At 43.5% G+C, this 15,282-nt stretch overlaps 1 protein-coding gene across 5 annotated transcripts in view; it reads right to left on the bottom strand.

Moving 5' to 3' along the window:
• SLC18A2 (solute carrier family 18 member A2) overlaps window positions 1-15,282 on the bottom strand; it is a 35,056-nt gene that overhangs the window by 13,383 nt on the left and 6,391 nt on the right. For 4 of the 5 annotated variants that reach the window (XM_080403267.1, XM_080403266.1, XM_080403268.1 and 1 more), the window contains exons 4-10: window positions 11,622-11,680; window positions 9,617-9,700; window positions 6,792-6,884; window positions 6,299-6,388; window positions 6,147-6,190; window positions 6,011-6,071; window positions 721-816 (exon numbers count right to left, since the gene is read on the bottom strand). In XM_080403267.1, the coding sequence (XP_080259393.1) occupies window positions 721-816; window positions 6,011-6,071; window positions 6,147-6,190; window positions 6,299-6,388; window positions 6,792-6,884; window positions 9,617-9,700; window positions 11,622-11,680 (527 nt within the window). The remainder of the gene's footprint in view (window positions 1-720; window positions 817-6,010; window positions 6,072-6,146; window positions 6,191-6,298; window positions 6,389-6,791; window positions 6,885-9,616; window positions 9,701-11,621; window positions 11,681-15,282) is intronic. The other variant, XM_080403270.1, reaches the window with a different exon arrangement.

Raw genomic sequence — 15,282 nt, 5'->3', positions numbered from 1 at the left:
TGGTTTTCTGAGACTGTGTCCCTGGTGCATATTATACAGTGGTCCAAGATGGGGCTCTCCCATTGCTTTCTGTTGAACGGGATGACTAAGCCACCACTAAAAGGGTGCCAGATCTATCAAATTCAAGGACAAGTGCTCATGTCCTTGGTGGCCACATTTTAAGTCAAGTCCATCCTTCTTCCACATGTTACCAGGAGCAGCCCCTGCAGGTGTATGTGTTGGCATGAGCATGCTCTGCGCCAAACACAAGCACACAGGCTGCACATTTCTGGGGCTGCCTGCTCCCAGCAATTCAAACTAGTAACCGAGGATGGATTCCCTCTGGAAAAAAAAAACCAAACAAACTGTTTTTCTCTGCTGGCCTGGCTCTGCGGCTCAATGGGCATCTTGCAGCTGGCCCAGCCAACACTCACTGGCAGAGGTGCTGCTGGGCCACCCCAAGGAGCTGGCACAAGCACAGTGCCCTGGCTGCCTGAATCTGGTTCTCCTTGCAGTGGGAGTGTTGCCCCTTACTGGAGCCTCTATTGCAATAACATCAATCCACTGCTTATTTTTCTTACAGATCAATGTTTGGAATTGTGCAGGTATAATTCTGACAATTTAAAGACAGAAAAAAAAAAAATTACCCTGAAGCATAGAAGGAAAGCATCATTAGCAGGACCAGAACTGAGACAGTCATTATAAAAAATATAGAGATGTAAATAATATACTGTACTTTACCAAGCTGCCATTTTTTTGAACACATGGTCTCCATCATCCAGATGGGTAAAGCTGGTTCAAGCATAGCAATAGCCATGTTTGCAAAGCAGATTGATCCTTAGAGAAAGAGGGGGAGGGAAAAAAATAGTAGCAATTATTTCTTTTGACTATGAATAAAAAGCCACACAAAGAATGGATGCTTTTACATAAAACATTGTGCTTTTTACAGTCCTATTTGCCATGCATCAGATGTTGATTAATGTTAAGTAGAACAGAATGTAAAAATCAGTGAAGACTAACTTTCTATATGTTTCTATCTCCTAGAAATTCTACAATAAAGGTTAAGCTATTTTCATAACGTGAAAGTTTGCAGTGAGCTTGATGACATTTAGAAAGTTCATGAGGTCTGACTGTTGTACAAATGATTAGCTAAAACTACAGTCTTTTGGTCTTCATCTAGTCTCCCGGGGCAAAACCGGAGCCCTGTTCTGACCCTATGCCTCCATCATCTGAGGACGACTATGATGGGATGTGGAGGTCTTGAGCCTAAAAATACCAAGAGACAGCCACAGAGATGTCCGACCCCTACAAAAGGGGATTGTGTGTCAAGATCCTACAGCTAGCAGCCAGTAAACCTGTGCAGCAAAGCATGAGTCTGGCTGAGCTTGCCCAGCCCTATGAATTTCAAATGCTTCCAAATCTCTTTTGAATTTCTGGACCTTTAGTCACCCAGATGCAAAGGATAACAAGCGGTGGAAGTGCTGATTCAGTCTTGCCCACCGGCTCTGCTCTGCCCTGCACCACTGCCTGCAGATCCAGGCTCTGGTGGGTTTGTGTCAAGTTCATCTAGCCTCAGTAGTGCACTTGAGCTTTAGCACAGGGGTTATTAAACCCCATAGTATTTCTTTGAATTCAAAATGCCTTTCCCACTTACTCAAAAGACCCCAAGGCAGTCAAAGCCTAACACAGGGCAACAGGACACGTCCTCTGTGCTAATCCATTACAGAATGGCTTTCAAGGGAGTTTGGAAGTCATTCCTACAAGTGATAACCTCAAACACATCTTCCCACTTTTCTTCCTAATATTTACAGTCCCTGAAATTCAGGAGAATATTCTAGACTCTTACAGTTGTTTACCATTCAAATTTTACTTTTTTTTTTTAATTAAAAAAAAAAAGCTTAATTTGTCTGAGGCCAGAGAAACATTTCTCCTGGAACAAGCTCCTCATCATACAGTTCAAAACAAAATGAGCACTGATGCCATTCTTTGCTCAAACCTGTCAGAATATATCAGGCTGTGTATCCAACATTCCTCAAATGAACTTGCAGGCTAGCTGGCTCACTCCCTTCTCGGGGCAAGGAGCCACAGTTCAGCACTGCTTTACCCTGAGGACAAAAGATTAGATGCAAAGCTAACCTTTCCACTCCGGTGCAAGCTCCCACTAGCGTAGCATCTGCAAGGAGCCACAGTTAAACACCTCGGGGCTGCCCTCTTCTAAGCCAAAATCAGCCACGCTCAAGCAGCTTCCTTGGTGCTGGAAAAACGTTTCAGACCACACAAAGCACAGCCAGAGGAAGGAGGGCCACTCTAACAGAGATGGCTTAAATAGCAAAGATCTCACTCTACTTTTAACAAACTTCACAAAGAAATGAGAAACAGGTGTGCATGCACATGTGTGAGGCATCTTCTCATTGGGTCAGGAAGCATCACCAGAGCTTACCAAAGTGTATGGTGACAAAGGTACTTCAGATCTTTAGGATGTACCCCAAAAGAAAAGTGAGAGCCTGAGCTGGTGCTCTGCGAGCTCAGGGCAAAATCCAACAAAGACGCTGCCGCCTTAGCAAAGCTTCCCCAGAAGATACCTTTTTTGCCTCCTCTGTCTTGCATGGAGCTGACCTCTCCCTAAAAAGCCATGTCTCAAGGGCATAAATTCTACATCATTTCTTCTTTAAATTAAATTAAACATCCTGCACTGGCCAGAAGGTGTGAAATTGCAACCTTCCAGCTGGATTCCATCTCTGCAGCTGAGAATCCCACTCAGCTTTTGGCTGAGTGCTGTAGACATCACTGGTACTTTTCTGTGAAAAAGCGAGTACCCAGTGAAAAGCTGTCACACACCTTCTCAAGAACCCATGTGGTCATGATGATACCTGTCTCAGCTTTGGTTTTTGGATTTGGTAATTTAAACTCATGTGTCTGTCCATGCAATTTTGTCAGCCAGTAGCACCTGTTTCTTTAATCCCTGTCAGTGAGGTCTGGCTGCAAGAATGCCGTTGACCTCATTCACTGAGCTCCTACTAGCACTGACAGAACATGCCAGTAATGTTTCTTTTGCCTGGGTCAGTGAGCACTGATGGCACTGACTTTGAAGCATCACCTCTGACACAATCCACACAGGAGGCAGAGTCTGTATTTGCTCACGTTTCCTTTCTCCTACAGGGGTTTTCATGTGAGCAGCTTCATCTGGTCCCATCCCTCTGATGCCCACATCTTTGTGACCTCCCCACCTGGACTGGTGAGTGCATGTTCAGCAGAAATGACCACAGCCCACACTGCAATAGCTGCTGCTGGCACTGGCCAGGCAGTAGGGCTGGCCACAGGGACTGTGACAGGCAGTGAGTGAATGACAGCACCGGCCTCCTGTCTGTAGCAACAGTCAATGTTATTAACTCACAGGCAACATGGCTTTATCAAGGGAGAAAGTTATGCTTTCACAAAGAAAAGAGAAGAACTCCACACTTAGAATTCAAGACACCTTGTGTTGAAGAGGAATACTGTGCTATAGATAAGCTAAATTGGTCAGAAAGTGCTTGTACTTTGAGAATACAGACAATTATGTCTCAAGTGCATGATGCACACTCAGGAGATTGAATCTGAATTTGTAGCATGAAATTAGTTTACCTAAATCAAGAGTGCAAGAAACACCAAAACTGCTAGCCCGTTTGCAGCATGTCCCTGCTTTTCACTGATGGTTACCAAGTCAGCCCACTAGAGAGGCAGTCAATTTTTTAACGAGGTAGTCAACTGCCTTAAAAGCCATTCAAAACCTCTAATCTCCCTGAGCAGTGCAAACCTGGTGGGACTTTTACCCTTCTCCTCTCTAATTCTTGTATCTGAATGTCATGCACAGTGTGCGCCATCTACATCCACAGCATCTTGGTAAAGGAGAAGACATATATCCTCAATGTGGCATGGTGCCTTGGCTGATAGCCCCAAGGTGTCAGATCATGGGGAGATCAGCTCCGCCATCCCAACCAACTGATTAGCCACCCTTCCCTGTTAGCATCAGGATCAGAAGTTCCCAGCTTAGAAAATAAACCAAGGAAAATACTGAACTCCTTGGGGTAAGGGTGAGCAAATGAAACTTTCAGACCCATTTTACTGCAAAAAAGCAACAGCTTCAGAACTGAAGCAATTAGCATTTAAGCAGTGTATTCCTGGTGCATCAAGAAAGCTGCATTTGGACTGAGGTGTGGATAAACTGAGGCCAGAGAAAAGGTTGGCTGAATTTATAGCTGGTATTTGGTGCTGAGCTCTGACAAAACCAGATTTGGTCTGCAAGGGAAATAAAGCAGGAGGAGAAGAGGCTGAGGTTAGAGAACATCATCAAACTGTACTGTCAAAGCGCTGGGCTTCTCCATCCCGGGGGGCAGAGACCCTGGGTGCTGTACCTAACCCTGCCGGCAGCCCGCCGGGGGGCCTTTCTCCTACCCTGGGTGCTGATTCCTGCTGGGAGCAGGACAGGTCATCCAGAGCAGCTGGCGAGCAGGAGGGATCAGAACAGAGAGGGTCTTTATGTCTCTACCCCTCTGTATATCCTTCCTTTCCCTGCCTCCTGCTGCGTCCAGCTGCACTGGATTGCAGGTGGAAAGGGGAAACAGGAGGCACTGGCAGTGCCTGCGAGCACGTGCAGGGAAGCAAGAGGCAAAGAGAGCCAGGGCAATAAAGGGAAGGTCTCTCCAACGCACACTGCCCCAATGCCAGCCTACCAGTCCTTGAGTTTTCTTCGCCACTTTGGGGCTCTAACCCTGCACAGTCCTGATTTACAGAGCCCCAAAACATCAGCTGAACCAGCTACAGAGGAGGGAATAGCTGCAGAAATTGAATGCCATGCAAATGTGTTAGAATATCGAAACAAAGTCCATCCCTGCTCTTCACAGACGTTGGACACGGTCAGAATAGTGAGATCCATGGTCCTTGCTACCTTTTCGTTGGCTAAGACTAAGCTTGGCAGGAGTAGTTAAGTCTTAGTCAAGCAAAGTACCCCTTAAATTCAGTCCCCTGGTCATATTTTGCAGTGTAAACCAAGCTCTGTTACATATTAGACCTTGGCAGGGATTGCATACAAAGTAGATTATCTGGAGAATAATGTTAGATGACCCTCACCTTGCAGCACCTGCTTTAACCACTGTAAGAGACAAGGTATTGAATTAGATGAATGAGAGATCTGACCTCTTATGGCAGGTACTGTCTTTGCTACTCTTTTCCCCTCAAATACTTTTACTCTATGGAAAGGTCTTCTAACGCTCCAAGAACTTCTCAAGTAAAAGTGTTTGTATAGCTTCAGTCACAGCTTGACCGAGTGTCCAGCCACAGAGTTACGGTTATGATAATTCCCCGAGATCACCAAGAAACAAAGAATCTGAGAAATGCCTGGAAGAACTGCTTTGAGGGACAGGTTAAGACTAAGAAACAAAACTGCAAAAATAATTATGTTTCCATTTATTTTATCAATATTAAAAAGGGCCAGGCTTGATTACAGACTGCAGAATAAACATTCAACAAAATGCAATGCAAGAAAGCAAACTTCCCTCGAGACAGTGCAACTCCTTAGACAAACGATACAGGTAATACCAAATGCCATCCACCAGTCAGCCCAGACCTTTTCTGAAATAGAATCCACGCTCTAGGGACCGAGCTCACTCCCTCTTCAAACAGAAACCAATCTCAGTGTTATTCCCGGTGCCTGCCCATGATATGCTGGCAACACCTCCCTCCAAAAGCCATGGTCCTATTCACTTGCCTCACAGAGAGTTTCACAGCCACACTTCATCGCCTTAGCAAGCAACCACAAGTCACGAGTGTCCTCTCAGCTGGAAACACATCTACATTTCAAACCTTCTGCCTGTTACGCTTCTACTGGTAGATTCATCCTGTATCACCAACAGTAATTCAACGCAAACGAAACCAGCAAATGACAATATTGTTAAACCAGCTCAGCCTGAGGCGTTCCAGGATGCCATGTATAACACCAACAGTTGATTTAAAGGCGGGGGGGGGGGGGGGGGGGGGGGGGGGAAGGGTCTGGTACCTGCTGCAATAATGATATATGGGTCCTTCAAAAGTGTCAGTAACGGTGTCCCCTTCTGACTCTATGAAACAAAAGCTTGGGATTAGGAAAGACAAAGTGTCATCCATCGCCTAGACGGTTTTACCTTAATACTTACTTCTGCTTGTGCTCTGGATGGCTGCAGAACAAATAATTGAACAGCTGCAAAAAGAAATCGATACTGTAATATTTCTTCAAGAAGGGGGTTAGATGGTAGTAATAGGAAAGGGAGATGCTGCATGGTGATATTGACTTTTTGTATTTACTGACCTCCATCTAACAGAGCTAGCGCTGCCAGCACCAGGAAGGGAGAACTCTTCCCCACAAACTCATACATGACGCTCCCAAAAGGTGGGCCCACTGCCAGGGGGAGAGAAAGGACACAGTGGTGAAGCCACAGCCCTGCAAGCATTTGGGCATCCTGCTACTGGCACTCAGGGACCCAAAGCTCCCTTTAAAAATCCCAACAAAGCTCATTGCTCATGACAATAACCATATTCTTCACTCCCCAAAATACTCTTCCATACAAACAAACCCCAGACATCTCAGAGGTTGAGACACGTATCTGGCACGTGTATCTGTATAAGAAACGTGCTGCTGTGGGAAAAACTGTTCTTAACATGCATCATGAACGTAATTTGGAGACAGCACAATAACGTTACAGTCGATGGGACTCTGCTGCTGCATTCATAGATCACAAGGACATGCTCTGGGAAAGCTGGGCGGTGGTATCTCCTGCCAGCAAAGCCTCCAACTCACTGACCTAATACTCCCATAGCAAGGCCTCCCAGTGCAATTCCCATTGCGTTGCCTCTCTCTTCATCATCTGTATAGACACTGGCGAGCATACCCATCCCTAAAACGAAAAAAAATTTAAAAAGAAAGAAAAAAGCAAAATGCACAACACAAAATTAAGCATCTGTGTACTACAGTTTATGGACATCATTTGCCAGCACTACTAAATGTTATACAGAGATGACAGCAGTTACATATATATATATGTATGTAAATAAATAAAAATAAATATAGATACAAATATTTCCTCCCCATAGAATTCACTTTGAAGCAAAAAGGGGGTTTGGCAATGTAAATGATCTCCAAGACCGTGTTCTACTGTACAGCCTTGCTCAGGTAATTTAATGATGGCTTGATTTGCTGGATTCTTTATCCCTGTCTTTGTCACAGAGCTTTTCGATGCATTTCACCCAGCAGAAACAAAGCTTTTGGTAAGTATTCGCTATGTGTTATCAGTACTGTGGGTGCTTGACACAAAGGTCTGGCGACCACTCACAGCTAGAACCGTGTGCAGTGCGAGCTGTGCTCTGGGCATGAGGTGTTATGCAGAGCTGATTCCTTTGGAAATGAGTATTTCAAGTTCAGCTTCCAAAATTAAAGGATCATTTTGACCTTTATCTTCACGTGCCTCACTTCTGCTGCGTTTGATGAGGAACCTTCATTACACAAAAGGAAACACGAAGCCTAAATCATCTGTGGTTTTGTAAAGCACTCAGACACTGCAGACGTAAATGCTGCAGGAGAGTCCTCACAGAAATGAATAATTCTGTTTTCAAATCAAGGTTTAAGTAGGACTCAGTAAATGAAGTCCATGGCTACACAGAAAAAGAAGACAAAAAACTGCATGATTGATCATTGAGTGAATACCACCCATCATGTGCATCAAAAGAGCAGAGGTCCTGTGTGGATTAACCTGCTTATTGAAAATTGTGTATGATATCAAATTGTTTGCATGAACACTTGAAATGTAAATTAGAGAACAATAACTGAATTCACAATGATTCTGTGAGATTTGGAGAAATATTCTGGAAAAAAATAGGAGGGAATACAAGGATGATGATACAAAGTGTTACACGTAGGTAGGCATGATTACGTGCACAAACGCAGGGCAGTAAACAACTGGTTGGTAGCAACACTGCAAAAAACTTCCTTTGCCTGTGAGATCCATGAAGTGACCCTCGCTGCCACTGGCCCTTGTGAGGAGTCAGATCTGCTCCTGGGCACTGGGGCTGGTGTTCACAGGAGGAAAGGCAGGGGTGACTGGAGACCATCCAGAGAAGGGCAATGAGGGTGAGCAAAGGCTTAGAAAAATATCTGAAGCACAACTGCAGGACTTGCAATTTAAAACCAGAGAGGAGAAAACTGATGTGAGATGTGGCAGTAGTCTTGCAATATGAAAAAGTGCCACCAAGATAAAGCAAAGGAACCATTCTTCCTGTTCTCTCAAGCACTGGAAGCAGAAACAGGTTTACATGGCAGTAAGGAGGCTTTAGATGAGCCGTCAGAAAGAGCTTCCTGACAGTAAAGGTACTTAAGTATGAAGCTAGATGCTGAGGGCGTTTCTGGAGGTTTCTGAGAACATGCCTGCCAAGTGCTCATGAGGAATGACAAATACAAAGCTGTCCTGCCTTCAGGAAGGAGGTGAAGGAGGTGGTCTCCTGGTCTTTTCTGCTCTATTTTGTAGGCTGTCTGTGAAAAAAAGTCACGTACTTGTCTAAGAGCCATACCTCAAGGCGCACACTTGCACAGGGACCAAGTTAAAGCTGAACAATAATTTTGGTTCTGGCACATCTTCCCTTTGGAAAGCTTGACTTGGAACCTCAAGTGGTACGAGGAGAAAAGGTGGATTTTCTTGTCTCTGCCCCTCCTGCTTGTCTTTGCCTTCGCCATCCCAGCCCCTCACACCAGCCACTGCCTGCCCCCCAGCCACATCCTCACTCGTCCCACTGCTCATCCAGGTTTAAATCTCGCTGTGTAACTAATGCTTATTGTGCAGCTTCAAACCCATCTGAAGCATCAGGTGCCTCTTGCTCCCATTCAAATGCTCAGGCTGAGAAATTCTTGTTAAGTTTCTATGGAGTGTATGTGAACCCTGCTTATAGGACAGTCCAGCTTGGAAGGGGGAATTTTTCTGAGGAAGCCAAAACACACATTCTTGACAAAACACTGGATTCACCTCCCTTCCCAAGCCAAATTTATATTTCTGCTGCCACCACGGGAAATTTTTCCAAGAAAAGACTGCAAAATGTTCTAACATGAGCAATACCTATTTTCTCCAGTCTCAGAAATGGTTGAAAAATTTGGGCTGAAAACCCATACTCCATTTCACCCACTCATTTAAAACTTGTAATCTTGCATTGGAAATCTGGTACAGCTAACCTGAGTCCAAGCTGGCAGATAGCATGGTAAGTCCTTGGAAACAACATTTTATAACAGAAATTTCAGTAACAGACAGAGCTCTATCTCTGCTGTAATAAGTACCACCATAAGTTCCTGCTGACCTTTAAAATGGCTAAAAATGAATTTAAAATCTTGAAGGCACAGATGCGGAAATCCCAGGGAGAGTGCACTTCATTTAGTGCTCTACCTTACTGCAACCCAAATAGCATGGAAGTCTGAAAAGACATTTGCTTTTGAGCTACTTTATACAAAAGGGACAGGAAAAAAGTGAAATTGATTTAATTGAATATTTTTGTATTAATTATTGAAACTGCAGACAAAATACAATTCAGAAAATGACTAAAACCAACAGAATTGGTGATCTGCATTTTACTCTATCGTCTCTTCTCTTACCTGCCACCGAAGAACAAGAGGAACCCACTCCTTGAAGAGACCTGGCAATAAACAGCAATGTGTAGCTTCCAGAGAAGGCAAACACTACAGAAAAAACGGAGGTAAATTTTTAAAATTAGGTTAACTCTAACTGGGTTAAAAAGTTAGATTTCTTGAAACTATCACAAAAACTTCATACAATTCGGTCAAGCATTTACAGTGACTTGTGCTGCTTTCAATGCTAACTGCATTATTTTCTCTTATTGCATTTAGATGTGTCAGTGTTGAATTGCTCTCAGTTGTCTAAGCCTCCTGGTGACACAGAATGCAAGCGCACAAGCAGTTTTAACTAATTACATAGGATTTGATTACATCCTGCTCTGATTCAGCTGCACACAGGAGTAACAAGATCTTTCTTTCCAGCCTGCCTCTCCATGCTGCTTCTTTTAAGGCTGCTCGGTCCAAAGCTCCAAGCATTTGGGGAAACCAAGCTTTAACTCACGCAGCTGCATGCACGCACCGGTGTTTCCTCCAGTAAGTAAATGGGTGGACAGAGGTTTTACCCGGGTGGTGCCAGCTCCACACCAGGTGCTGTGCAGCACAGCTGGCTGAAGGGGCAGGGAAGCCAGCTGCACCCATGCCAGGGCTGTAGCACCTTCCCCATCCTCCCAACAGCAGAGCACCAGAGAAATTGCACTAGAGAAGGTGCTTCTCTCTATCTCCCCAAGAGATTTAACCTCAGGTCCCACTCTCGGCCACTGTCTGCCTTTCAGGACAGAGCCCCTGGCTGCTGCACTCATCCGTCCAGCTCAATACCCCATCCACAGCACGGGGGAGCAGGAGTGTCCCAGTAACCCAAGCACATCTCTGCTTGTAGAGCCTGTGTTACGGTCAATGTCATTAAATCTGCACTGAGATTTTAAAAACTGTTTTCAGCTCCTATCTGTTGGCCACCTGAGGAATTTTGCCAGGCTGGTTGTAGCTGTGGGAAGGTGTAACGCACAAACTGAACACAAGATCCCACATGCACTTCTCCCACCCACCCTGTGGCATTGTGCCTCTTGGGCTTTTCACTAGGTCTTACAAAAATCCCTATCTACATGGACAGTGAAAAATCCAGAAAAATAAAAGAAAGAAGGATGTCAGTAGACAAACAGCAGTCCCCTCTGCCTTGAATTAGGCTCACTACTCTTATCTTCATCTCAGCCAAAGTTTGTTTAACATGTTCCTAAAATGCAGAGACTCTAAGAGCAGGTAATCCTCTCCAGTGCTTCAGTCCCCTTGAGGATAGTTTTAAGCTTGTTGGTCCTTCTCTTATGTACAGTGAACATGGAAAACTGTTTGTTCCCTTCCTTTTCATCATCAACTCCGATATCAAACTCTGACATTTGCCTTCTGAGGCAAACCCAGCTCTTTCACCATTCCTCACAGGCTTCTAACAATCCTTAATATTCTCCTCCATACTCTTGTCATCTGGGCCACTACTTTAACCACCATGCCAAAACCAAACATAAAACAGCAGCTAAAGACTTATCAATCCCATTAGAGCAGACAAATTATCTCAGCTGACTTGCATGCTATGCCCCTGTTTCCACATCCCACAGCAATGTTAGTAACGCTACGATACAGTTCACTCATTCTACTCATGAACCACTGCAGACTCACAATCTTTCTGATAAGCCCCTGCATAGACAGCTGTTAAGAAGCCTGCAAGATAGCCCTCTCATGGCTGATAATCTGCTTAAAACTGTCTGAGCACCACTTCAGAGTACAAGAACCGGAGAGACAGCTGAGGAAGAGACCCGCTGAGGTGGGATGGAAGGTTGTGAATTCCTTAGAGCACATTCCTAAGAGTGCACTTGTCAAATCCCATCAGCACTGCCATCCACATGGAGCAGCCACTCTTACATTTTCCTTGGAAATCAGTCTCTCTACATCAACAAGAATAATTCATAGTGGTAATTATTATAGATAATTTATTTAAAAGTTGCATCTGGGCCAGACCAAATAAGATGTGGACACTTACTGATTGTTGACACAAACATGATGCAGAAGCCAGCAAACAGTGGGATCTGGTAGCCTATTCTGGAAAACAAAATGAATATTCACATTTCTGGGATTGTCTCACTGAGATTTTGAGTTAGACTAACTCACATGAGTGCACACACTGCAAAACCCCAACTTGTAGCCCCTTGGTAGGCTTTGAACTATTTGCTGTAGACTACATGGTCAAAGCTGTCCATGTTAAAATGCCTTTTCATCTGGCACAGCAGACTTTGTATCTGAAATCCCTGGAAGAAACCCTTCTTTCGTTAGAATGTGATTGCCTTGTTCTTGTTCCACCATAATTGTTCCCAATAAAGCCCCTCTGGGCCTCCATGGGGTTGCCAAGGATATGAGAAGGGAAAGATCTGCCTGAGCATGCTGAACTTTTGAAATATCCCAGTAGTGTTTTAATGCTCATCTGTTTCCATCCTCATGAGACAATGACTATAATGAGACACAGTCATGCCAGTGGCTTTTTTACTGGAAAAATTTGTCGTCAGCTTTGTTGGGAGTTCTGCCTCAGCCAGGAGCACTGGAAGAATCCCAAAGAGCTTGAGAATAATATTTTTGCTTTCCATGGGTTTAGGAGTAAAAATGGAGCTGATCAAAGCCTTCTTCATCAGCTCACTTCTTCATTAGGACTCAGAACAGTCTGTAGAAATGCCTGGTTGCTAGAAGTATTTTCAAGTTTCCAGGAAATAAATAATTTTCTGTCTGGAAAGTAAATACATTTTTGAGCAACTAAAACTGAAAAAAAACCCCAAAAAATTCACAATAAACTCTTTTTCACACCATTAAAAATCTGCCCTAGAATCAAAAGCTCTACCCAGGTAGCTCCGAAGTCAGTCTATATGTTCTATTCAGCACACTTTATTCACGGCTTCTTTTTTTGTAGGATTGTACATTTCAAATGTATGTGCAAAGACATTATTTAATGGCCAAATTCTTCAACAATGGGTAATACTTTTCAAGGAGCACTGACTGACTTCAGCTTCCGATGATTTGTCAGTATTGGGCATTTATATTGGCAGCATTGGCTAAAGTAGTCAATCAAATAATGGAAGAGTCTATAATGGCCCTTTTAATTTTTAATAGTAGCAGTTGTGACATAGGTAAACTAAAATAATTATTCTGAGCTTCGTTTGTTTATGTAATTTCTATATGATTAAGGACCTTGGATAATGGAAAACTCTCTGAAGTGTAGGGTTCAACATTCATTATATCTCATTGTAACACTTGTTTGAGTTTTCTGATTGAAAGAAATCTAGCATGCGCATTTCTACACAACAGAGAGATATCTAATGCAGAATAATTTTGCCTTAAATATCATCACTACATTAAAATATGACAAAAACATAGTGTGCAGATTTTTATAGTGGAAATTTGTAAGTAGGTGTTGCAAATATCCAGCAGAGGCTAGTTACTCATGGAGTACTTAACTAGACTGGTGTTTCCAAAGCAAATTAAATCCCTGGCACTGTCACAGGCTTGTATGTGGACTTATGATAATAATTTTAATCTCTCAGCACCTTGATACCTGGCCTGTAAGAGAATAATACTACCTTTTTTTGTCTGCTTTACTTAAAATGGATGGTTTTCCTAAGCCTTTCTCTTGCTGTGTGTATAGCAGATACTATACAATGGGATGCTAATCTCCACTGGTGTTTCTGTGTATATGAAGAAATTAAAAAATTACCTGTTACCAGCTTCTTGCCTGCCTTAGAGCTGAAGTGGGCTCTTAACTTCCCAGTGAGCTCAGGTAGAACAGGCCACAGAGAATAGGACCATAATTGCTTCAAGTTTGAATTTTAAATTGAAGAAAGCACTAATAGAAGTACAGAAAAAAAATTCCCCCAAACCTGCAGTTATAGTGAGCAATATCATCTTCCTCTGTGGAAGGAAAGCAAAAGTCGAATGTCCTTATGCCCCCTTCCACTGCAAAGTAAAGTAGGGTTGTGTCTGTCAAGGACATCCCAGAGGCATCTAGGATGGACACTGAGGGGGAGAAGTCTGATTTCAGTACAGAAATCAAGCAATTCTTAGACTTGACACAGGGGCCATGAAACAGCAGTTTGTGCTGCCAGTACACCAAATTAAAAATCGGTTACTTGCATGAAGACAAATCCATTCGGATTGGCTCCCACATTCACATTTCCATCACTAGATCACAGACATAAGCTGTGAGACCTTCCATAAACATTAATAAGTTAAAGAGAAGGGCTATCATACTAGTTCTAAACGATACTCTCCCAAGCTAAAGCAGATTTCAATTCTTCCCATAGGCTTCCTATATGTGGAGAGTTTCTGGTGGTTGAAAGCTGTAAGAAAACAAGTGCTTCGGAATCACTTTTAATGCTCAATGAAATACCGTTCAAGAATTGTTCTTAGGTTTTGCAGTCACAGATACCATTCTTCCTTTATCTTGGACAAACGGGGGTCACAGCAAGCTCTGAAGTGCTACATAGCAGAGGGTGATGAAGGCAGAACTGGAGCAGAACTCAGCCCTACTCTTGCTACCCAGCTGACCACGATTCTTTATCACACATACCAAGGTCTAGCCTTTTGCTCCACACAGCAATTTATCATTTCTGGACTAGACTCTGTGTGGGCACAGTTAGTCATTTCAGCCAAAGTCTGCATTGCCAGTGACCCATCATACAATATGATGCAAAGGTGTACAGGTCAGCACCGAGCATGCCTTTGTGCTGAATTAAACAAATCATTATAATCCCCTGAAAAACCCTAAAATTACCTGGCGCTTCACCCATCATTTGGAGATGCACAACACTGGTGTGCTGCCCCTGGACAAGGCTGTTGAGCATCTAGAAGTCATGCTTGCTCTTGCTCAGGGGACAGTCTTACCCACACCCAGCTGCCAGTTAGATAGGCAGATTGTCCTTTTCTGCATAATCTTAGCAAACTCTGCCTCTTAGCAAACCCTGCCTCCTCCTGAAATAGCAGCACTAATTAGCTGGCAGTTGTGCTACCACAATTGTCTAATCTGCAGCTGCATTCCCTGATCTATCCAACAGATATTAGAGAGCGCTGGCTGTGAGTTTTGCTGAACAATTACTCTGTATAACATAAATAATCATAAAAAGCAGAAGCACTACTGAACAGTTAAACTGTACAACATAAATAATCACAAAAAGGAGAGGCATTACCTATAGCAGCCAACTAGTCTGTGATTTTGTCCTGGGCCATTCATGTTCTTGCCATGCAAAAACCTGTGAATAGGCAGTTTCTACTTCTCAGTCATGGCACGGCATACTCCGTGACAGTTATCTCTACATTTTGTTCCTCTGTGTACAAAACAAGAATATTACAGCCTGTCTTCCCTCTTCTTTTTTCTTGTTACCATGCTCAAGCATGTAATTTTCTTAGACACTCCTTTCAAAACCCTCTAAGAGAATCTGTCTGAAGCAGAGTCCAACATGTTTCACCAAGGCTACCTGCAGCTAAAAATACTTCCTGCAAGTATTTCTGACCTCTGAAAAAGCTGGAGTCATTAGCCAAAGGAGAGCGAGGAAAGGCTGCCACTGATAGAGAACACCTAAATTACCCCATTTCAGTCTCATATTAGCCCCAGACTGCAGAACAGCTTAGAAGTGGATTATACCCATTAACAAGGTTACCCCACA

Source organism: Falco punctatus (assembly GCF_963210335.1).
Source record: "Falco punctatus genome assembly, chromosome: 9".
Classification (NCBI taxonomy): domain Eukaryota; kingdom Metazoa; phylum Chordata; class Aves; order Falconiformes; family Falconidae; genus Falco; species Falco punctatus.
This window is presented reverse-complemented; position numbering and strand designations above follow the sequence as displayed.